Raw genomic sequence first — 24,981 nt, forward strand, 5'->3', positions numbered from 1 at the left:
TATCTGTTGATTCTTTCTGGATTTTCTGGCCAAATCTGCAGCATGGCAGCCATCAGTGACTCCCAAAACACTGCAACATTTTGCACGTCAGAGACGCATGGAATTCCATCACACAAATCCAGGATTTCCTAATCAGGCCACCATGTGAGGCCTCCTTCCTTCTCCAGGGCAGGGGAGATGATATGATATGAACTGAGGCTAGACCCTGGAGAAGTGGGGATGGGGCAAATGAATTCTCAGGTCAAGTGAACTGCAAGATCAATTACTTCCCTTCTCCAACTGCTGGGGTAACTTGCTGCCTCCTCCTTCCCCCAGAGTGCTTACCTGACTTCTTCCTGCATGATGACACGTGCCATCAGTCCTGTCCCCAGGGCTCCTACCCAGACTTGCGCCAGTGTGTTCCCTGCCATGAAGACTGTCTGGAGTGCAGTGGTCCCAAGGCGGACAACTGTGAGCTCTGTGCTGACACATCCATGTTCCTCTACAACGGGCAGTGCTTAACTGAGTGTCCCATGGGAACTTACTATGACGAGGAGACTGAGGCCTGCAGAGGTAAAAAAAAAAAAAACAACCCAGCACAGCATCTGGGGAGCCTAGTAAGATGGGTTTCTGCACAGACAAAACAGCCTCTGGGGTCTGCACATTTCCAGCCAAAGCCATCATCCTATCCTTAACCTTCCCACCTATTTTAAATTGGTCCCAATTAATTTTTATAATGAATCATTCATTCTCATTCATCATGTCGGTTACACTAATTGCAAATAATATGGTCCTTCCTACTAACCGTGGTTATGACCTGTCAGCCAAATGGATTTCAACAGATGTGATGAGCCTTCAAAATGCGTAAGTGAAAGATTTTTCTTAAAGTTTTAAGCCATTACATGCTGTGCCACATAGGGTTTCCCCGTGCCTCTTCTCTTCCTTCCTGGTTTGCCTCCTCCTCTCCTCCCCTTCAGCTCCTGTGGTCCCAAGCCCCATCCCTTCCTCCACCTGGCACTTCAGTCCTTCCACACTGAAGAAAAGACACTATTATTTATCCCTCCTCAAGTTCTAACTGAACCTGGAGATTGTCTGCCTTTTATTAGTTATCAGGGAACCAAAGAATAAAATAAATTGTCCATTACAACAGGAATTCTCAAACAAGGGAGAAAAGCATTTTGGGGAAGGACTTTTCCCAAGCACCAGGCTGACTGCCCACCCCTTTCTTGAGACACTGGGGCACAACTGGTAGGAGCACTTGTCAAGGGCCTAGACTCAGCTCCTGGTCCTGTCCCTTCCAACTGGGTCACTTAGCATCTCCAGTCAATTCCAGATGCAGATAAAATGAGATGATAATAACCGTAATAATTCCACATGTCTGTTCTGTTCACCCAGGGAGATGTTTAGCAGAGGCCTACTATGCACCTGGTGTTCTTCCGGCTTGGGAACAATACAGACAGAACCCCTGCCCATGGAGATCACATTCTATTGGGGGAAGAAAGATGCTACAGATAATAAGAGGAGAAAATAAGGAAGGGAAGGGGGATAGGAAGATGAGCGAGGTGGAGTTGCCACTTGAGAGATGTACTGGGAAGTATCACTGAGAACGGGAAGGGGAAAGGAGGGAGAACTATATGGGAGATAAATCTGCAGACACCTGGGAGAAGAGGATTCTGGGTAGAAGGAATGACAACTGCTCAAACCTGGAAGTGAGAGTTAATTGCTTTATTTGTCTCACACATATTTCCAGAGTCCCTGTCACACTACTCCAGTTCCTCTCTTAGGTGCCATGCATTCAAAAGTGAACACAAGCTCACGCCTGTAATCCTAGCTACTCAGGAGGCAGAGATCAGGAGAATCACAGTTCGAAGCCAGCCCTGGGAAACTAGAGAAAAGGTTAGATCAAAAGGAATTAACTAGAAAGTAACACCCATGAACAGGAAATTAATGTGAGTCAACTCCCTGTATAGCTATCCTTATCTCAACCAGCAAAAACCCTTGTTCCTTCCTATTATTGCTATACTCTCTCTTCAACAAAATTAGAGATAAGGGCAAAATAGTTTCTGCTGGGTATTGAGTGGGTGGGGGGGAGAGGGAGGGGGGGAGTGGGTGGTAAGGGAGGGGGTGGGGGCAGAGGGGAGAAATGACCCAAGCCTTGTATGCACATATGAATAATAAAACAATAAAAAAAAAAAGAAGCCAGGCCTGGGAAATAGTTCTCGAGACTCTATCTTGAAAAAACCCTTCACAAAAAAAAAAAAAAATGGCTAGTGGAGTGGCTCAAAGTATAGGCCCTGAGTTCAAACCAGTACTTCCAAAAGAAGAAGGAGGAGGAGGAGGAAGAAACACAATAGAGGCTGGGGTTTTTTATTTTGTTTTTGTTTTTGTTTTGCAGTACTGGGGCTTGCACTCAAGGCCTACACCTTGAGCCACTCTGCCAGCCCTTTTTGTGAATGGTTTTTCAAGATAGTGTCTCTTGAACTATTGCCCAGCTGGCCTCAAACCACAATCCTCCTGATCTCTGCCTCCTGAGTAGCTAGGATTACAGGCGTGAGCCACCAGCTCCTGGTGAGAGGCTGTTTTTGTCAATGGTTGATCACGATGTAGTCCAACAGTTGCTGCATTGTAAGAAGCTAAAGGAGTTGTGGGAGGGGTATGAAGGAGCAGAGAGCAGTGGGTTATGATGGTTGAAAAGGCCACTCGGTAGTGTGAAACCACGCCATTAAAGAATGCTTGCCATTGCCGGGCACTGGTGGCTCATATTTATAAACCTAACTACTTGGGAGGGTGCGATTAGGAGGATCATGGTTCAAGGCCAGCCCACGCAAACAGTCCTAAAGACCCCATCCCCAAAGCAAAAGGGACTAGGGGCATAGCTCAAGCGGTGGAGCACCTGCTTTGCAAGCACAAAGCCCTGAATTCAAACCCCAGTCCCATTAAAAAAAAAAAAAAAAAAAGCTTGCCATTATTTTGGTGGAGTTGGGGCAATTACAGTGAACCTTACTAATATGTTTCATGGCTGTTTGCAGGAAGGAGGTCTCTGGTATAACAGAGAAAGTAAAATAGCCATTTTTTTCTCATTTTACACTGAGATTGCTCTACCACAGAGACCAAGGGCTGTCCCCAACTCACAAAGCCCCAGAAGTCTCCAGAAGAAAGGAGTTCATTTCTAGAGGGGTGCCCCGGTCTTCTCTCACTGTCTGCGCCTCTGCCGTACTTGCAGATTGCCACGAGTACTGCCAGACCTGCTTGTCATCTAGCGCCTGCACGACGTGTCGGGAAGGCCTGAGGAAGAACAAGCACGGGGCCTGTGTGCCTCACCAGGAGTGTGCTGCCATCGAGTACTGGGATGAGGATACTCACAGGTGCCAGCCGTGTCATAAGAAGTGCCTGCACTGCTCGGGGCCCACTGAGGACCAGTGTCACACCTGCCCAAGGAACAGCATTCTTCTCAGTGAGTTACTGCTCTCTCTGGGAAGTCACCTGGCAAGATGCCTGGTGCCCAGCGGATATTGGTTTCCTCTGTTTTACTTTCCTTTGGGAAATTTTCAAACCAGACTGAGTGTAGAACACAGAACACCACGTACGCCACCCATGGTGAATCTTTCACCCCATTTACTTTGTCATTTACCCTTCCCCCCATACTTAATCCACGGTGTGTCTTTTTCTTTCCCGCAAACACTTTACTGTGTTTCCCAAGTACATGGGTGCTTTTTTACATAACCACAGGACATTTACACTGATACAATACTTCAATACACTTCTCCTATTAAAATGTCTACTATTCCCCTTTAGGACGGGTTCCGTTCAGGGTCAGTCATTGCATTCACCTTTCCCTGTCTCTTTAGCCGCCTTCATTCTGGAACATTTCCACACACTGAGTTTCTCTCTCTTAGCCAAAATAGGTGATGCTGTGTCCTCTGAGAGCCACATCTGAAGGTGTATGTGTGATATTTCCTCTGCCTCTCATTAGTTAGGTATTACCTTTGATCATCTGGTCAAATTTTCAATTTCTCCGTTGTATAAACAATAGATTACTATTGATTCCCGTGTAACTAATAAGCAGTCTGCAGGGAGACGCCTTCAAAACATGTAGCTATTCAGCTCCTTATCAAAATTTCCTCTTGATTTAGCAGCTGTTCATTAATAAATCTTCTTGAGTGAGGCTGGTGATGCATGCCTACAATTCCAGCACTCAAGAGGCTGAGGCAGCAGGATCAACAGTTTGAGGCCTGCCTGGGCTACACAGTGAGACCCTGTCTCAAAAACAACACAAAATCTTCTAACATGTAGCACAGTCCAAGGTTGGCTACTTTAGCAAATGGGGGATCTGAAGGTGATTGCTAGCGAGAAGCAATGTCCTCAGGTATCCAGGGACACCATGGGAGAAAGAGAAAGAAAACTCAACTGAAAACAGAAGCCATGGAAGAACTAAACTGAAAGAGAAGGATATGGGGAAGACCAGAAAATGATAGCACTGTCTCTCTCCCTGTCAGCTGAGTAGACCTTAGAGGTGAGCCAGATGCTCACATGGAATGAGGCTGCAAGTTTCCCCTTCTCTTGCTGAGAAATTGTCAGCAAGCCTCCTCCCCACACTGCTGGTCCACTCTGATCTCCACATCCTCTGGACTCCTGGAACCTTTTAGCCAATTCTATTTCTTGGACAGTCACCTTCACTCTCAGGTGTCTCCGTCAGCTCACAGGGGACTCATTGCTAATGCAGTCTCCCTCCTCCCAAACAGGGGAGGTGTGGGAGCCACAGGTCGGGTTTGCTGTCAAGTCAGATTCTTCTCCTCTCTTACAGACACGACCTGCGTGGAAAACTGCCCAGAGGGCTACTACGCTGATGAGGACAGCCACCGGTGTGTGCCCTGCCACATCTCTTGCAGGACCTGTGAAGGACGACACAGCATGCAATGCCTTTCCTGCCGATCTGGCTGGTTCCAGCTGGGCAAAGAGTGCCTGATCCAGTGCAGGGACAGGTAAGGTCTCAGCACCTTCTCCCCAGCTGATTTGCAGCCACTCCAGATACCAACCCATTTTGCAGATGAGGAAACTAAGACTCAGAACACCAGTATAACCCAAGCAAAGTCTTAATACTAGCAAGGTGCAAAGACGAGCCAGCTCACAGTAACAGAAGAGAAATAGGAGAGGCAGGTGACCAATAAGAGAAAGCCCAGTCACAGGTAATCAGAGAATATCAGCAGTCACAAGGCAGAGGCCAGGCTTTCTTCCCTCAGAACAGCCCAGGACTGTGCAGAGGTTCTTTTTCTTCAGTTCCAGAATTTGCTCTTCAGATTTAATAGAACTTAAGCAACGTATATGGAAGACTGGTTTTACAAAGGCCCAATTTCGATTCACATCTTCACTTACACCCCACTCATCTCCAACCCACCCGACCTCCCATAAACCCTTAACTATAGCTTTTATCACAAGCCTCCTGCATATACCCGATGGAGCCTTCCAAAAGAATTCTGTAGATAAGGAATGCCAGTATTTTTCTTTCTTTTTAAATTTTTTAAATAGGATATATTTGTTGTACAGAGGGGATTCGTTGTGACAATTTATGAATAGGCTTATATTGTACATTGGTTAGATTGCCCCCAATATCTCCCCCTCGACCTCCTCCCCACCCCACTTAAGGCAGTTGCAAGAGGTTTCTTTGTTCTATTTTGTATAAGAATTATGAAGTCCGTCACCAATATCCTCACCTTCATCTCCTTCATTCACCCATCCCTTCTCACGTGTGCCCCCACACACACTGTACTTATTTTACAGTCCTTTCTTTTGTTATTAATCCCAAAGTCAATGTTCAAAGGGGTTTCTCCATGTGTCCCCACTGTGAGTCTACTTTACTTTGTTCCATTCAACCCCTTCCAGTACTCTCCCTTACCCCTTTCTCCCACCCTCCGTTTTTCACCAGTTTTCAATACATATCACTATACCTTCTACCTTTACATCTTATGTTATGTGATATGACTGGTGCTCTACTATTCTGTTTTCTTTTCCCTCCTTCCCCAGGTTCCATAGAGTGCTTCCACTATTACAAACACATTCTACACATGAGTGTATATGTTTATCTTTTGGATCTATCTTCCACATCTGAGAGTAAACAAGTGTCCTTTATCTTTCTGAACCTGGCCTACTTCACTTGACATGATGTCCTTCAATTGAGGAATGCTAGTATTTTTCTTCTGGGAAGAACCATTAGTGGTTTATGAGACTATGTTGTTCCCAGCATATTAGGAAGAGAGCTTGACTAGATCATCCCTTTATTCCCCATGATGGTCCCAAAAAAGAGAAAACTTGATTGCAGACACATTGCTGGCTTTCTTCCAAATCAGTAACCTAGGAAAGGACCCTGAGAGGTTCCAGACCCAAAGTGAAGGACCATGACCCTGGACCTACCCTAAATGCTTTCATTTAAATTGGCAAATCTCTTCTCTTCTGTCCTATAATAATTTCCACTTGTTAGCACCATTTTAGCACCATACACTAAGTCGCATTTTTATCCATCTCATTTGTTTATTCACTCATGTATTTAGCACATGTTTAATTAAGATCACCCTGTATATTTGAATAAGTTGAGGTAAGATGAATATTTGGACCTTCAAGAGCTCACTCTCATTGCTATATGTCTTCTCAAGAAAAATGCCTCTTGTTTTTCACATATGCTGCTGTAACACTTGGCACAGAGTCACACACATTAGCAACTCTTGAAAAACACCAGGTGTACAGATCAATGAAGAAAGGATCTGGCTAGACAAGAGTGAGCAACGGCCTCCTGAGTTAACACTTGGCTTCACTCCATTCAGTGTCTGAAAAGATCTGCATCCCATGTACAGAATCTCCATCTACCTCAAATCAAGTCATAAATACTCTCCATTACAAAAAAGGGTGTAATCCTGTAGTCTAAATGGAATTCAGGCATAGAATTAAGAAGATAATTGCCCACAGTGTGGAGTTACCCAAGGGAAGGGGAAGAGGCAGGGGTTGCCACCAAGCTCCCTAATGGGAAAAATGAAGTACTAAAATACATGGAGAGTGGTTCCTTTTGTAAAATCAGTGATCCACTTGCACTGCATAAGCCTCGTATGTTAAATCTCTTTGCCTTGGAATTGCAAGTTTTTAAGTTGAGCCACTCAGAGGTACATTTAAAAATGCCTTGCAAGCCAAATGAGGTGTCACATGCGTGAAATCTCAACACTCAGAAAGCTGAGACAGAAAGATCAAGAGTTCCAGGTCAGCCTGGGCTACATAGAGACTTCAAGGACAACCTGACTACACAGTAAGACCCTCTCTCAAAAAAAAAAATCCTAAAAATGTCTCCCATTCCTGGGGCCCACTCAAAACAGCTTAAAGCTTAAATTTGGAGAAGCAAATGGAAGAAAAAGGCACTGGTTGTGAGCAATTATGGAGTAGCTACTACATTTGATGACTGTCAAGTCTTATAAATAGCAAAGGAGGGGTTGTGGTTCCCATTGTATAGATAAGAAAACTGAGAAATTTTAGACTCATTACCATCCTGGTAATGAATTTAATGAGTAGGCTTAAATATGGAAGTTAGAGTCATCCAGCTTGTAAAGCGATCCTGCCTTACCAACCATTTTCTTTATATCATACTCAATTTATGAGCAAAGCTTATGTAGTCAGCCCCCACATTCTTGGATTCTGCCCGCGATCAAGGATTGGAAATATTCAGAAAAAAATACACCTGTAGTGAACACGAGCAGATTTTTTTTCCTTGCCATTATTCCCAGAACAATATACTATGACAACTATTTACATAGCATTACACTGCATTATAAGTCATCTTGAGTGGCTCAAGTGGTAGAGCACCTACCTCACAAGTGTGAGGCCCTGAGTTCAAACCCCAGTACCCCCAAAAAAGAAAGTAATCTAGAATTGATTTAAAGTAGAGGGGAGAACGTGCGTAGGTTCTGTGCAAATATTGTTATGTGCAAGTGTTTAAAGCACTTGAGCCCCCATGGAGTTGGGTCACAGTGGGTCCTGGAACCAACACCCTGCCGATCCTGAGGCTTGACTCTTATTCCATCTTCGCTCCACCTTGGTTTCAGATATTATGCAGAAAACTCCAGTGGCCAGTGTAAGAAGTGCGACAAGAGCTGCAAGGCCTGCCGGGGCCCGCGGCCCACAGACTGCCTGTCTTGTGATAAGTTTTTCTTCCTACTCCGCTCCAAGGGACAGTGTTACCGCACCTGCCCAGACCATTACCACGCAGAGCAACGCACTCGGACCTGTGAGAGGTGCCATCCAACTTGCGGTGAATGCAAAGGTGAGAGGGGCGCCTGGGGTTTTGTATATGCAGATGGCAAAGTGACAAGTTTTCCTTCCTGCTTTGTCCTGCTCTTCCTCTTTCAGACCTTTGGAGCTTCCTTTAGCTCCCAACCTCATGCTCAGCCCTTCCCAGCATCACCACCCTCTATTAACTCTCGGCTTTCCGTTGCCTCATCCTACAAGGCCGGGATACAGGCAATCGTGTCACCTACTCCACCTTCCTTCTCACCTGTGGCCTTTCATTAGGAAAGCCGTGCATTACCATCATTTAAGAAACTCCTGGGGGCGGAGTAGGTGGTAAGGGAGGGGGTGGGGGCAGGGGGGAGAAATGACCCAAGCCTTGTATGCACATATGAATAATAAAACAATAAAAAAAGAATTATAAAGGAATAAATAAAACTATCATATGAACAAAAAAAAAAAAAAAGAAACTCCCAAGACTCCTGCCTCAAACTCTCCCAAGCTCTATTCCTGTTTGCCAGATATCTACTTGTCTGTCACAGCAATTATGAAATCAATTGGGCCCACCATCCAACCCTTACCTGGTGGCACCTGAAAGTCATCCTTGACTCTTCTCTTCCCTTGCTTCCTGCCAACCTGCCTATCTCCAACACAGCTAAATTTCAAAGTCTGTTGACCTGTGTTCCAAATATTCCTGTAATATTTAGATTACAGATTCCTGTAATCTAAAGTTCAGATTTGCTTATTTCTTCCATGCCTTGCCACAAAAAGATGACCACAATGAACTGTTTTCAACATGTAAGGAATAAATATTTCTGTCATATTTCAGTTGATAAAACTTTCTAGATGAATGTTAATGTTTTGGTGGTACTGGGATTTGAACACGGGGCCTAGGCAGGGGCACTACCCCTTGAACCACGCCTCCAGCCCTCTCGATGAATATTCATGACTGGTAGGGTGCATTCCTCTTCTGCTTTTCAAAATTGTCCTGTGTATTTTTAGCCCTTCTATGAAAATTTATAGCCAGCTGTTTCATTTTTTAAAGTCCTTTGGGTGCTGATTGGCAGTGCCTTGAATTTCCTTTGGAAAAGGGCCTCTCTTTATGGTCCTGAGTCATCACATTTATGAGCCTGCATTTACTTACAGCACCTCAAAGGACTTCCAGTAAATGCTTTCCATTTTCAAAAGTGACCCAATCCCTTGCACTTCAGTCCTAACTCTTCTTCTGTGTATTCTAGAACCAAGAACCACCGAGAGCTATCCAGAACCACTCGGCAGCTATCTAACAGACCACAGTTTTTCATGCTCCGAGGACACTGTTTCCCCTTCCTCTAGACAACACCAGGGGACTCTGAGACTCAGTTTGACATCATCTCCTCTGCTGAGTTTCTCTTAGTCCTCCCAGCAGTCTTCTCCCTCCTCCTTGATTCTGTCATTCAGTGTTTAATCAAAGCACGTTCACCTGACATTTTAATTAAGCATGTTCATCTCTCCTACTAATATTGAGTCTCTCATGCAACAGCAAGGACTATACCACATTCATGTTGTTCCCCTCCACTAGGTTAGAGTGTAGCACACAGTAAGTGCCATAAGTATTGAGTGAATGAGTGAAAGTATAGGGATCCAATAAATCAGAATGTCTTTTTGAAAATTGGAAATTATGTGCTGATTAGATCTTCAAATATTGCTTCTCCACCCTTTCCTCCAATCTCCTTTTCTGGAATTCCTATTAAATGTAATTTAGACTGATCTGCCCTTTGTAGCTCCTATCTGCTCTTTTATATTTTTATTTCTCTGACTCGCTAGGATTTTTACCGGGATTATTCTTCAGCGCTCTACCCCTAATTCGTTCACGGCGTTTACTCAAGTTTAGCTCACTTAGGTTTTTTTTTATTTTTTATTGTTTTATTATTCATATGTGCATACAAGGCTTGGGTCATTTCTCCCCCCTACCCCCACCCCCTCCCTTACCACCCACTCCACCCCCTCCCTCTCCCCACCCCCTCAATACCCAGCAGAAACTATTTTGCCCTTATTTCTAATTTTGTTGAAGAGAGAGTATAAGCAATAACAGGAAGGAACAAGGGTTTTTGCTGGTTGAGATAAGGATAGCTATACAGGACATTGACTCACATTGATTTCCTGTGCGTGGGTGTTACCTTCTAGGTTAATTCTTTTTGAACTAACCTTTTCTCTAGTTCCTGGTCTCCTTCTCCTATTGGCCTCAGTTGCTTTTAAGGTATCTGTTTTAGTTTCTCTGCGTTGAGTAGCCCACTTAGTTTTCATTGTTGTTGTTGTTTTGTGGTACTGGGACTTGAACTCAGTACCTTGAGCCACTCCACCAGCCCTATTTTTGTGAAGGTTTTTTCAAGATAGGGTCTTGTGAACTATTTTGCCCGGGCTGGCTTTGAACCAGATCCTCCTGATCTCTGCCTCCTGAGTAGCTAGGATTATAGGCGTGAGCCATCGGAGCCTGGCTTTGTTGTTGTTTTTTTTTTTTTCTTTTTTTTATGTTGTTGTTGTTTTTAAGTGACTGTGTATTTTATTTTTGAGATTTCTAATTGTGTTTGAGCATATCCATTTATTTTTATTTCATGTCTCTGTGTTTGTGTCATAGTTTAATATTTTGTAGATATTATGTCTTATTTATTTGTTTGTTTATTTTTTTATTTATTTTGGTGGCACTGGGGCTTGAATTCAGAGTCTCACACTTGCTAGGCCAGTGCTCTACCACTTGAGCCACTCTGCCAGCACTTTTTTGTGTTGGGTATTTTCGAGAGAGGGTCTCTCTAACTATTTGCCAGGGCTGGCCTTGCTGCCTTCATTTATTTTTCAGCTTCTTAAAGATACTGTGAAAATAATAAAAATAATTAAACAAACTAAGAAATTAATATCATCTCAAGTAAATTCATGTTCTAATTGTCTGGCTCCAGTTGTTTGTCTTTTGTTTTTGCAGTGCTGGGAATCAAACCCTGGTCCTTACACAAACTAGGCAAGCACTGTACCTCTGGGCTACAGCCCAGCCCTTGCTCTCTTTCTTTTTATTTATTTATTTACTTGTATTTTCATGGGGCTTGGTTTTTTTTGGTGAGACTGGGGTTTTGAACTCAGGGCTCCACACTTGCAGAGCTGCTGTCTTTCTTAGCATTTGTTTTATCCGTATACTTTGGAATGTAGGTCCTACACTCCTTGTGAATGACAGACTTCAACTTTGAGTTTTTACTCCTTTTCCTTACTTCTACCATCTCCTCCTCCATCCCTTTTTTTGTTTTTATTGTTGTACTGGAGGTACATTGTGACATTTACAAAAAGATCTTACAATATAACATAATTAAATTCATCCCTCCATCATTCTCCTTAATCTCCCTTCCCCCCATTCCTGGAATAGTTTCAACAGGTCTCTGTTCCATTTTAATACATGAGTACATAGTATTCCCACCACATTCACCTACCTACACCTTTTCCTTCTATCCTCCCCACTTCCACTGGTACCAACCCCCAGACAGGACCTGTTTCACCTTCCTGTTCTCCATTTTTGAAAAGACATTTTTGTTTGTTTAAGATAGCTATACAGGGAAAGGGTTGAATGGACCAAAGTCAAGTAGACTCACAGTGGGGACACACTGAGAAATCCCTTGGAACATTGACTTAAATATTAATAATGAAAGACAGGACGGTACAATAGGTACAGTGTGTGGGGGGAAACTTATGGGAAGGAGAGTGTAAATGAGGTAGATTAAGCTGAGGGAATATGGTGGATGGACTTCATATACTTATATGAAATAGAACAAAGAAACCTCTGGCAAATCTTTAAGTGGGGCGGGGAGGGGTCAAGAGGGAGACAGTGGGGGTGATCTCACCAATGTAAAATATAAGCCTATTATTTGGAATTGTCACAGTGAATCCCCCCCCCTGTACAATGAATATATCCTAATTTTTTTAAACCTCACTTTTATTTTACTATTTATTGGCAGTACTAGTGTTTGAACTCAGGACCTCATGCTTGCTAGGCAGGCACTCTACCACCTGAGCCATTCTGCCAGCCCTAAACATACCCTAATTTTTAAAAAAGATGCCTATACATGGAGTTTCATTGTGACATTTCCATTTATATATGTATTATAACCCAAATTGGTTCATAACCTCTATTTTTCTCCTTTCTACTTTCGTATGGTGATTTCAACAGGTTTAAAAATTCTATATTCATTCTTGTACAGAAAGTACATCAACCATATTCACCTTCTTAACTTGTCCTTTACCCTACCTCTCCCATTAGTGACCTCCTCTTAGCGTGACCTGTTTCCCTCCTTCATCCTTACTTCTTAAAATCAAGAAGATTTTTAAGTAGCTTTACCCATGCCTCCCACCTGAAGTTCATCCAAGAATCAGGACAGTCTAATGTCCTGGGGCTGACATTCATGACAGTACAGATGTTGTCAACAGTCCACTCAGCAGCTCAGAGGGAGGTCCTTGCCTGGAAGCAGTCCCACCCTGACTCCTGTTTTAAACTCTATGCCTAGATTTTGGTGCTGGTCTCACATGAAGCACTTTTAGTTCCTATTATGGTAGAAAAATTGAACTCCCAGCCCTCAGTGCCCACTTGCCATCCTGGAGCACAGCAGGTGGCTGCTTGAACCCGAATACAATTTTGTGTTCGTACTCCCTTTCTGATCCACAGAGAGACTTAATCCTGTCTTTTAGCCAACGTATCTCTTTTGTTGTTATTTGTTTTCTCTGTATTTATTTTGCTGTCTCGGTATGTTTGGAATGAATCAGGTTGTGTCAGAATCTGAATTTGCAAATGAATTCTTGGCATAATGAATAAACACTTTCTTAGAAAAAGAGACTCTATCCTAAACTTTTGCTAATCCAAAAGCATGAGATTACTTAGGACTCTTGGGGGCTGGGATGCCTAACACTTGAATGAAACAAGCAAAGGACAACCTGTCAGAGCCTGGTTTTGTTTGGTTGGTTGTTTTTGAGACAGGGTCTCAGTATGTAGCCCAGCTGACCTCAAACTCACTATCCTCCTGCCTCAACTTTCCAAGGGCTGGGATTACAGGCATGCACCACCATAGCTCTCTAAATCCTGCTTCTAATCTTATGTCCTTTTCCTTCCAAAAGGATGCATGGAAATGCCAAGGATTATGAGAAAACATCTGCTTCTCCATAATGGAACAGGACTGTCGGCCATCCTTGCTGTCTATCTCTGAGCTGACCTTTCTGAGTACTATCTTGATAATATTTAAAAATAGCACCTTCCTAAGAAGCCATCACCAGGATGACCATGTCTTCTATTATCACCTTTGTCTTAATCCCTTCACATCTACTTCTCCTTCCTGGTTTTCTTGAGCTCCAGTTCCATACATCCAATTTTGTGCTGAATAGCTCAAATTAGCTAGCCAACAGTCACCTCAAACAGCTTGCCCCACCCCCAGACCACTTTTTCCTGTGATTCCTATCTCGATGAATGGCTCTACAACAGCCTGGCATCATTTTCTGCTCCTCCCTCTCTCTCAACTCCCATGTTCACTCTGTCCCTAAGGCCTGCCATCTCTATCTTAAATATCTCCTAATTCCTCCTCTCCCCTCTTTGTCTTAGTGTCACTGCCTTAGTTCAGACTTGCTATTTGTCTGAATTACTCACCAATTATCTAGCTGGTTTCCCCATCCCCAGTACTAACCACTCCAGAGCCAATCAGTTCTGCATTGTCCTCCCACACTGATCTTTTACTCAAATTTCATAATGACACTCCTCTGCTTAAAACCTGCACTGATTTTAAGATAGAGTCTTAACTATCATTGCATGAAGGCTCTTCATCCTGGGATACTCCAGGCGTAATTACTTACCATAAACCTAAGCCAACCTGTCCTCTCTACTTCTCTCCAGAATACTCCAGCCTGCTCGGTCTGGCTACCTCTTTCTGATATTCATTACATTCAACATGCTCTCCAAAAAGCCTTCCCTGACCACACCAGCCTGTATTCCCTCAGTAATCTGTGTGTTCATTCTTGGGGATTTTTGTTGTTGATGGGTTTTTTTGTTGTTTTTTGCTGTTGAGACTAAGATTTGAATTTAGGACTTTATACTGGCAAAGCAGGGGCTCTATTGCTTGAGTCACACCTCTAATCCATTTTGCTCTGGCTGGTTTGGAGATAGTGTCTTTCAAACTATTTGCCCAGGCTGTCCTCAAACCTCGAATCTCCTGATCTCAGCCTCCCAAGTAGCTAGGATTACAGGTGTGAGCCACTGGCGCACAGCTTGTTTGTTCATTCTTGCAGTTATTAGTTCAACAAATATTTATACAGCATTGTGGCCCAGATGGTCTCCATACAATTATGACTATGGCAGTTAGGTCCCCGCAGCCCAAATTAATTTGTGTAATTGCTACTTAAAAAAGTAAAATGTAAGATATTCATGTAATTTTTAAAAATTTAGTCATATTTTAAAAAAATAGTTATATTTAATTGAAATAACCTATCTATTTAATATACTCAGAATGTTATCATTTGAACATACAATCCATGTAAGAATTGTTGAGGTATTTTACACTCTTTTCTGGAACTGTCTTTGCAATCCAGTGTTTATTTTACCTTATAGCACAACTCAAGGCCAGACTTCAAATGCTCAGTAGCCACATGTGGCTAGTGGCTACTGTAGTGTGCACCATGGTTCCAAGTGACATTTTAGCAGTGGTCATCCTCTTCAGATGGAAACATAGGCTGACCAGTCAGGGTGTTGCTGAACAGCTTGGCACAGAGGAAGATCTCAGAGTAATATCTGCCCTTCCTAAATTTCCAACAACCTCAATGGGAACTCCATGAACATTCTATCACGCAATGGTTCCATCTTCATGCTAACCTTCAATGGACTTCAACCTATGAAAGAATTAGTCTTCCAAATCACAGTTCAAGGCCACCCCAGGCAAATGGTTCTCAAGAACCCATCTCCAAACTAACCAGCGCAAAGAATGGAATTGAGGTGTGGCTAAGGCAGTAAAGCACTTGCTTTGCAAGTGCAGAGCATTGAGTTCAAACTCCAGTCCCAGCAAAAAAAAAAAAAGAATTAGCCTTCCAAAAAAATTGTATCCAGTAATCATTTTTCTTTTTTCTTTCTAGAAACCCATATGGTTGCTGCTGAAAACTTTAATCAGATTAAGATAACAAATGAGATAATAAATTGAATTGAGGTAACTTAAGAGTGGTAGAAAGTTGACTATGCCATCTGTTATTAACTCCAACCTTTGAAAACATTGGCTTCCCAAACAAACTACATTAAGTAATCATTAATATGAGTTTTCTCTTTTTTTTTAATTCAAGAGATACATTCAGTTGGCACTCAAAAATTCTAATCAGAATAAGATAACAGAATACATTGACTTGGGTGGACTGGGAATGATGGAAACTGACACTGTAATTGGCCACGTAGTGGTAAATGTTGCCTTCTTACCTGATTTTTTAAGTAGAGACTATCTCTGATATCAGTATTCCTGGATTTGGTGGGCCTTTATTCCAAGCATGGTGCCAGACAAAATGCTGTTTCTTCATTTGCTAAGTCAGCCAACCCCAATTCAAACCCATCAGTGTCGTGGAGTGGGCCAGTGGTGGAGTTCTTGATTTCTAACTAAGGTCAGGCAACCATCATTAGGTTAAGTTAACATCTTTTCTTTTTTTGTATGTGTGGTACTGGGGTTTGAACTCATGGCCTATACCTCGAGCCACTCCATCAGCACTTTTTTTGTGATGGGTTTTTTTGAGATAGGGTCTCATGAACTATTTGTCTGGGATGGCTTCAAACCGTGATCTTCCTGATCTCTGCCTCCTGAGTAGCTAGGATTACAGGCGTGAGCCACCAGACCTGGCAAGTTAATGTCTTTTAACATCAGCCATCAAAGTAGGACAAAATTAGTCTTTTTAGATTTTTTATGGAGTTTAGAGAAATTATCTGTGATGTTATAACCACAATTTTAAAAATTGTACATTTCTCTAATTGGATTTGACATTTTCAGGGTCAATTAAGGTCAACGGTTTTGAACATTCCCAGACTTGGAAGTTCATGAACATGGTATTCCGGAGATAGTATTTAAGGGATGATGGCGTATTGGATGAATCTAGAGACCACCTTGAGTGCTGCGTCCCCTCCTTTTGGATGTGGCTGGAACCCCACAACCTATCCAGCTGCAGTTTTCTGTGTGTGACATTCATTTTTTCTGTGTCCTTCCTTCACATACCACACATGTCCTTTGTCGATTAGTGAATCTCAGAAAGTCCTCCAGCTTTACACAAATGGATTAAAAAATTGGGGAATAGGTTTTCCCTTATGCTACAAATAAGGAGTCAACTCCTTGTGAAAACATTAAGAAATGAGGATGCATAAAAGAATCAAGAAAGTTTGGCAATCTAAACAAGCAATTTGCCGACAAAATTGCATTTCATTCACTTTTACCTGCCCAATACTTTTAAGATGTTAGGAAGAAAATGTCTTGCCGGGCATGATGATACACATCTGTAATACCAACAGGAGAATCAAGAGTTCAAGGCCAGCGTGGGCTACATAGTGAGTCTGAGGCCAGGCTGGATATAGCTCAGACTCAGAAATGGGAAGGGAAGGGATGAGGAGGGGAGGGGAGGGAAGAAAAATGCTGGGGGCCAAGGGTGGGGAAGCATAGCATACTCAGGCCTCAGGTGTGTCTTTGTATGCAACCATCCCTCTATAATTAGCTCATTCCTTTCCTTCACATGCTAACTTTTTATTTATTCCCATAAAACCATTAGGAATCAAATCCAGGCTGATAGCCAAAGCCTGTTAACTTCCCCAAGCTCTCCATGAAGACAGCACTCACAGACTATCCAGGGGCTGCTCTGCGTGTGTTGGGTTCATCCCAGGGGGTCAATGTGAGAGACAGAAGTTGGTGAGCTGTTCTGAATTTTCAGGAAATGGAAAAATTCCCGTCTTCTAGGTCCCAGAGCTCCTTAGAAGAAATAATATATGTAGGATCTTTTTTTTTTGTATGTGTGTAGGGGACTGTGGTTTGAACTCAGGGCTTCACACTTGCAAAGCCACACCTCCAGTCCATTTTGCTCTGGTTATTTTGGAGATGGAAGTCTCTTGAACTATTCTCCCATGCTGTCCTTGAGCCTTGATCCTCCTGATTTCAGCCTCCCAATGGAGGAGAGATGTTCCTAACAACTGAGAGCATTCTGGAAATTAACAAACTGCTGTTTGTGAAAGATTCAGGGTACCTAAGTGTACAGGTCTTACAATAAATGTAGGTGATGTAAAAGGAATCTCATTTGTCACCCAGAGCTGACAGGCAGCTTTGGGTATTGCCCAGGATCTGGGCTTTAGTGAAATTAGGGGGAGTAGGGATGGGGAGAGATTGTTACACAGTTACATTAGACAGGAAGAACACGGTCCTGTGTTCTATTGCACATGGGTGACTACATAGTCAATAATAATGTATATTTCAAAAGAGCTAGGGAAGAAACAATAAATCCTCAAAGCAACAATAAAAGTTTGAGGTGAAAGACATGCTGCTTACCTGATTTGATCATTTCCCAACGTACACATGTATCAGAATATCACTATGTACCCCCATGAAACTCATCATCCCCCTACTTCAGACTCCCAAGTGCAGAAATTGCAGGCATGTGCAACCATGCCCAGCTATGCAGAATTATTACGTGTCAATTAAAAATAAAACAGAGCCAGGCACTGGTGCCTTACACCTATAATCCTAGCTAGTTGGGAGGCCAAGATCAGGAGGATCAGGGGAAAGCTGAGTGTGGTGGTGCATGCCTGTCATCCCAGATGTAATGGGAAGCATTAAATAGGAGGATCATGATACAGGTTGACCTGGGCAAAAAAAAAATAAGACACTATCTCCAAAACAACCAGAGCAAAAAGGACTAGTGGCATGGCTCAGGTTGTAGAGTGCCTGCCTAGCAAGTGTGAAGCCCTGAGTTCAAATGCCAGTACTGTCAAAAAAAAAGATAATAAATAGATAAATAAGTAAAATAACAGATCAAGGAAACTAAGGTAGAAGCATCCTAATTTCTGGGCCAGCCTAGGCTCAGAGCAAGTTCAGATCTTGCTCAAAGAAACAAAAATAAAATAAAGGTCTGGGGACGTAGCTCAGTGGTGACTCACACGCTGAGCATACACCAGGCCCTGGTTCAATCCCCAGCACTGCCAAAAAAAGAATCAAAAATTAAAACAAAACAAAAAATGAAAAATGCAACTAATCTGAGTACGAATTTTGTGATCTAACCCTGTCATTACCTTTTTCCCACCTCTTAGTTTTTTCTGCCCTTAAGTTATTATATTATATTTTGTCATAAGTTGACAAATTATAATTGCATATTTTTCTGAGTTGCAAAGCAATGTTATGATACTCACACTGTGGAAGGATTACATCAAGCTTACTCCCATATCAATCAGCAAAAATAATTACCAATTTTCATTGTAAGAACACTTTAAATTTACTCTCAGTAATTTTGAAATGTACAGTATGTGATATCTCCAGCCACCATGATGTCCAACAGATCTCAAAAGACTTATTCTTCCTGTCTAGCTGAAGCTCTGAACCCCTCGATCAGCAGCTCCCCCTTCATCCCACTCCTCCAGCTTCTGATGGCCAACTCTCCACATTCTTCTTCTAAGAGTCCAATCATTTTAGTTTCTACATATAGGTGAGATGACCTGTCTACCCCATTGCCTCTTCATTGAGTGAGACATCTAAGTTTTATTTTAGAAAAATGTGGAATGAGAAAAGAAAGTAAGGGAGTTAAGAGAAGATTAAATTTTCCATCCAAGACCACAGTTATGTTCTAGAACATGCAGAGATTCTGTATAGCTACAGCTAAAATAAAAACAGAGTGGCTTTGGATTCATAGCACAGCATGTAGTTGCCAACATAGGAAGCATTTGAGACCTAAAAGTTTATTCTCTCAGCTGCTGTTCAGAGCTTAGAACTCATTCTTCCACAGAAACATTATAAATGATTGAGCTCATAGATCACACTGGAAAAGTCAACTTAATCCTTTGTGAGTGTGAAGGGCATACAGAAGTTCATCTAATCACCCTCCACAGCATGGTTCTGATGAGGAGACCTCCACCCAGCTCTAACTCACAATTCGAGGTACATTCTAGTCTCATTTCTCTCATTCTCTGCTTTGAAATTCTCAGCAGAAATGCCAGGGCCTTCCTCATAAAATGAACTACAATTCAAGTCTTCTGTCCCCAAACTCTTTCCAGAAATGATTCCTTGATACCTGCACGGAAGGAGATGTTTGGGTCAGTCATTCTTGGGAGGTGTAGGATAGGAGAGGTGTTGCCTCCACAGCAAACCATCTACAGATTCAGAACTCCCCTTGGTTCATGTGTTAAGACAGTTGACAGTGTGGCAAAAGGGCAGTGGACTGTGAGTTGACAAACCTGAATTTGAGCCTTGTTTAACTATTATCTGTGTAACTTTGGAAAGGTGACTTTGCACGTCTGGGCCTTAGCTTTCCTGTATTTAAAATAGGGCAGTATTATGAAAAACAGGTCACTAAGGGGAGAGGGAGGGTAAAAGATGGAAGTTAAGAACGTGAATATGGTTGGTGTACTTCCCAGGCAAGAATAAATATAGAATTTTTTTTGAATATAGAATTTTTAAGTCTGTTGAAATCACCGTAAGAAGGGGACTAAGGTAGAAAGGAGAAAAATAGTGGGGATGAACCAATTTGAGTTATAATACATATATACACAGAAATGTCACAGCAAAACTCCCTGTATAGCTGTCTTATACAAACAAAAATGTCTTTTTTCAAAAACAGAAGAGAAAGGTAAAACAAGTCCTGTCTGGGGGTTGTCACCAGTGGGGGCAGGGGAGGAGGGAGGTAGGGAAAAGGAGTTAGGAGGATGAATGTGGTGGAAATCATGCTTCCAAGCCAGCCCAGGCAAATAGTTCATAAGAACTCATTTTGCAAATACCCAACACAAAAAATGGGCTGGCTCAAGTGGTAGAATGCCTGCCTAGCAAGTGTGAGGCCCATTGCCACCAAGAAGAAGAAGAAGGAGGCGAAAGAACCACTGGACAAAATGAAATATGGAATTCAAATTCCGTATTTCGTGTGTGTCCATGAATGACTCACCACTGAGTGTTGGCACCCTCCAAATCGCATTTCAGCCTCCCCACTAGTTAAACAAAAAGCAGAAAGATGAAAAGAGGTTTCTAAACTTTCTACATGACTTCTCATTCTCTGAAAATCTCTTCCTGTAATGCAAAACCTATCTTCTCTGACTCCTCAATTTCCAGACTGAGCATCTGTACAGATTGAACTAATTGGATAATTTGTGGGTCTTCACTTTGTGTTGTAGACTTTTTTTTTTTTTTCATATCCTCAATCAATCCATCTTTCTGCTTCAATTTACTTGACATCTTCCTTGCTCCTAAGAATTCTGGAACCAAGACAGAAGTTGAAATGTGAAGTATGTCTCATAAATTTGAATGCTTCCCCCCCACCCCTTTTCTTCCAGGAAAAGGAGCATTGGACTGCTTGTCCTGTGTGTGGAGTTACCACCTCATGGGAGGAATCTGCACGTCGGACTGTCTTGTGGGGAAATACAGAGTGGGAGAGGTAAGGGAAGCTGGGACGGGTGCCTTCTGCTCCTCTAGGGAGGAACATGAGCTCAGTTCCAAAGTTCTAAATTCCTGACATCCCTACAGCTTAGTTTTAACATTTTAAAATCTTCTTCCAATGTTTCATGAGATAATGGTGAGCTCACCTGTAGCCCTCACTAAAAGGACAGAACTGAGAAGATCTAAGACAAATAATGGGAAAGTTCAGTCGTGAGGGCCTCAGGATGAGCCCTGTGCCCTGTGATTGTTTACATGACCTCAGAAGTTTCAGTCTGTGCAAGACTAGATGTCAGAAATACAAACCACCTTCTCTCCTCCCCTGGGCTGTCTAATTGGAAACCTCTGAATAAAAAAAGAACCACAGTGATGATCTTTCATTTCCTCCACCTCTTTACAGTGTTTTAAGAAGGATTCATTTGCTTACATAGAAGCCATGGATTTTCTGAGTCCATACATGTCTTTTGTCTTGTCCTGTCTTGTCTCGTCTTCTTGAGACAAGGCCTCACTATGAAGTCCAGGCTGGTCTCAACTTCATTATCCTCCTGCCTGAGCCTCCCAAGTGCTGGGATTATGGATGTATCCAACCATGCCCAGCTTTCTCTCATTTCTTGATTGTGTTTCCAAACTTTAGAAAATAAAAAAATCTCTTCATAGTGAAATTAAAACGAATGAGTATATTCACATATAAGCTCTCTTTACATTCTCACACCAGCCCTCATTACAGTTTGGAGAAAGTGAGGCTCAAAGAGATCACATAAATTCCTAAAGATCACATGAGTAGTACATGTAAGAAAGCTGGAACTGAACTCAGGGGATTTGATGAGATAATAACAGCTGAGAAAACATTGCAGCAGCATCTAAAATGTGCCAGGATCCTTGATGAAGTTAGTTTCCAGCCTTGTCTTTTCTTTTTCTTCTCTTCTCTTCTTCTCTTTTTCTCCCCCACCCCTCCCTTTCTCTCTCTCCCTCCTAATTTTGTTTCGGAGCTGGGGACTACACCCAGGCCCTCACACACTCTAGGCAAGCCTCTTCCCCGACCTACTCCCCTGGCCCCTCTCATTCTTTCTTCTTCTATTCTACCATGCTTACTGAGCTACAGAAGTAGTCTAAGAAAGCATCTTCCCTAACTCATGTTTCCAACACCTGGCAACTCACTGGGAGGCAAGGCATTTTTTTTTTCCCATCTCTGGATTCTTCCCATTGATTTGTGAAGTTTGTTTTTGGCAATACTGGGGTTTGAACTCAAGGTTTTGCACTTGATAGGCAGGCGCTCTACCACTTGAGCCATACCACCAGCCCTTGGATTCTTCCCATTGAGATTCAACTGCTTTAGCTATGGTCACTATTTATACCACTATTTATACCAGCTCACAAGAATCCAGGAACCACAGAGGCCAAACATGGAGCTAACATAAATGAGTGCAAGACACAGGGCCAAAGGAAACCACAGTGCAAGCTAGATGGAAAGTGAAAATTGATGTGTCACCTATGTGTTGGTGTTATTAAGAGCAAGTGTCAGAAATCGTGTCCAATAGGAGACCATAAAAAGGGGCCACTGTCACTCAGCTCTGAGGAGGACATTGCTGGGGAAAGAGATGAATCCAGTGTGGCAGGTTTTCTAGATTTTAAAGAGAAATTAGGAACTAATTTGCATATAAAATACACCACTTTTGAAATGTGGGAAATGAATGAAAAAATCTTAACCAGTGAAAGTCTATCTAGTGTGAGCCAGCCACAACTGGTTCTTGACCTGAGCTGGCCTTGAGCACAGGAGCTGTCAATTTATAACAAACTATTCTGGAAGTTCATTTTCCTACTGTTATTGCTAGCAGACCTCAAAGGTCAGGGCCCAGCAATGGTTTCATCCAGTTGCACACAGTTGGTTTTTGTCCTCTTGCTCAGCACAGTTAAAATGGACCCAGGACATCCCATCTTTCTGCTGGCCGCCACATACCTCTTTGTGAAGACAAGACAGAATCCCCATTTGGGAACTCCAGTGCCTTGTGAATCACTCTGCACTCACAAGGAATCTCCTGACTATTCCCCACAGGGAGAGGAATTTAACTGTGCCAAGTGCCACGAGAGCTGCATGGAATGCAAGGGACCCGGCACCAACAACTGCACGGTGTGCTCGGCCGGCCTGCTGCTGCACTTGGACGACAGCCGCTGCCTCCCCTGCTGCAACACCTCCCATGCCACCAGTCCTTCCACTGACAACCAGGAGGAGTGCTGTGACTGCCAGGACACCACAGGTGAGAGCAGAGTGAAGTGAAGCTCCCCTTGCTCTACCTCCTCCAATGAGACCCAGCTTCCTGCTTCCACCACCTCCCATTGTATCACCATATCATGATCTATTAATCCATTGCTTAGGTCAGAGCCCTCAGGATCCAATTGCTTCCCAAAAGCCTATCAGCTGGTCACCAAGCCCCCAACACATGAGTCTTTCTGGGGACATCACCTCAATTCAAACCACAACACAAGTAGATCTCATTTTACAGATGAGACTGAGGCTGTCAAGGCTGAATTAATACACATCAGTATTAAAAGTTTCACCTGGAATTAGAGTTATGGGTCTGTAACCCTGAAAAGCTCACATTCTTTCCATTGCTATGCTCCCTCCCAGATAAAGCTCAAATAGGTTGAGAATTTGACCTTTTAAATTAGCGTTGTTCCTTCTTTATTCTTCCCTCCTGGGGTTGAAAAAAAAAAAAGTAAAGGAACTAGTCATGAAGGAAGCAGATGCTAATTTTTTATTTTCTCAGTGCTAGGGATTTGAACTCAGAGCCTTGTGCTTGCTAAGCAGTCTCTCTGTCACTTGAGCCACACCTTCCCTGCCCCCAATATTATCTTTATTCTGTTGAAGAATCATTCTATGAAATCCAGCCCAAATCTCAGCCTTTCATTAGCCTTTCATTACAGCATTGAAGAAATGAGCTTTCATTGAAGGATAAGAAAAAACTAAACTCCCTTCACCAATTACCAGTCCTCATCTGTCTTCCAACCTCCAACCTCATCTAGGCTGATATTTAGTTACAAAACTAGATCCTGAATGAAATAATGTCTTCTAAAAGGAAACCATATTCTTTCTCTTTTTTTGACAACTCTGGGGTTTGAACTCAGGGCCTCACGCTTGCTAGGCAGGCACCCTACCACTTGAGGAACTCCACCAGCCCTCTTTTATTATGGATTTTTTTTAAGATAGGGTCATCCGAACTATTTGCCCAGGCTGGCTTCGCACCATGATCCTCCTGATCTGTGCCTCCTGAGTAACTAGGATTACAAGCATGAGCACCAGCACCCGGGTGGGTAAACATATTCTTAAAATATATTCCTTAGTCTAGAAATAGATCCTTTTATGGGGACCTGTTGAATCATTGTCTGACAAAAATTATGTCATATTGTAGAAATCTGCTCATTTGTGAGTAACGAAAATCCTAGACCCATAGCTGCTACCAACCATTTATTTATTTTATATTTTATTTTTATTTTAGTTAGTTTGTTTTTGGCAATACCAGGGCTGAAGCTCTTGCTAGGCAGGCTCTCTACTGCTTGAGCCATGCCGCCAGCTCTTTTTGCTCTGGTTATTTTGGAGATACAATCTCACTGCAAGTCCAGGACCTCATGTCTTGCACCACAATCCTATTTCATGCTTTCTGCTGTCGCTGAGATGACAGAAGTATGAGACTACACCCAACTTTTTTCCAGTCGAGATGGGGTCTTGCAAACTTTTTTCCTGGGCTGACCTTGAACCACAGTCCTCCTGATCTCAGCTTCCCAAGTAGCTAGGATGAAAGGCGTGAGCCACCAGTACCTGGCTTATTTTTTATTTTTTAATTAGCCTTTTCTATTAGGTTCCAAGTATCTTTCACAAAATTAATTCTTTCTTTCTTCAGCTTTCTCATCTGCTGAGCAACTGGTTTTCCCAGCTCCTCATCCACACCCACCTTCTGATTACTTAACATCCATGCTGTGTCAGCTAAGAATAAGGACCTTCATTACATCAGTGCCTTTAAATGAAACCAGAAGTGTGTACATGTTGGGTGCAAAGTGTTTGAAAGTCTGTTCCAACAAAGAATTGTTTAGTCAGCTTCCCTGGTTACTCCGTGGCTCTTATAAA

At 42.7% G+C, this 24,981-nt stretch overlaps 2 protein-coding genes across 5 annotated transcripts in view; one reads left to right on the forward strand and one right to left on the reverse strand.

The window, feature by feature from the left end:
- The window catches only part of Pcsk5 (proprotein convertase subtilisin/kexin type 5), a 413,349-nt gene that overhangs the window by 384,020 nt on the left and 4,348 nt on the right, over positions 1–24,981 (forward strand). For all 4 annotated transcript variants that reach the window (XM_074052070.1, XM_074052071.1, XM_074052072.1 and 1 more), the window contains 6 exons: positions 316–552; positions 3,203–3,433; positions 4,784–4,961; positions 8,058–8,275; positions 20,762–20,862; positions 22,915–23,116. In XM_074052070.1, the coding sequence (XP_073908171.1) occupies positions 316–552; positions 3,203–3,433; positions 4,784–4,961; positions 8,058–8,275; positions 20,762–20,862; positions 22,915–23,116 (1,167 nt within the window). The remainder of the gene's footprint in view (positions 1–315; positions 553–3,202; positions 3,434–4,783; positions 4,962–8,057; positions 8,276–20,761; positions 20,863–22,914; positions 23,117–24,981) is intronic.
- Positions 1–24,981, reverse strand: part of Rfk (riboflavin kinase) — a 101,646-nt gene that overhangs the window by 33,080 nt on the left and 43,585 nt on the right. The gene's annotated exons all lie outside the window — the stretch shown is intronic.

The sequence above is a fragment of the Castor canadensis genome, chromosome 13 (assembly GCF_047511655.1).
Source record: "Castor canadensis chromosome 13, mCasCan1.hap1v2, whole genome shotgun sequence".
Lineage (NCBI taxonomy): Eukaryota > Metazoa > Chordata > Mammalia > Rodentia > Castoridae > Castor > Castor canadensis.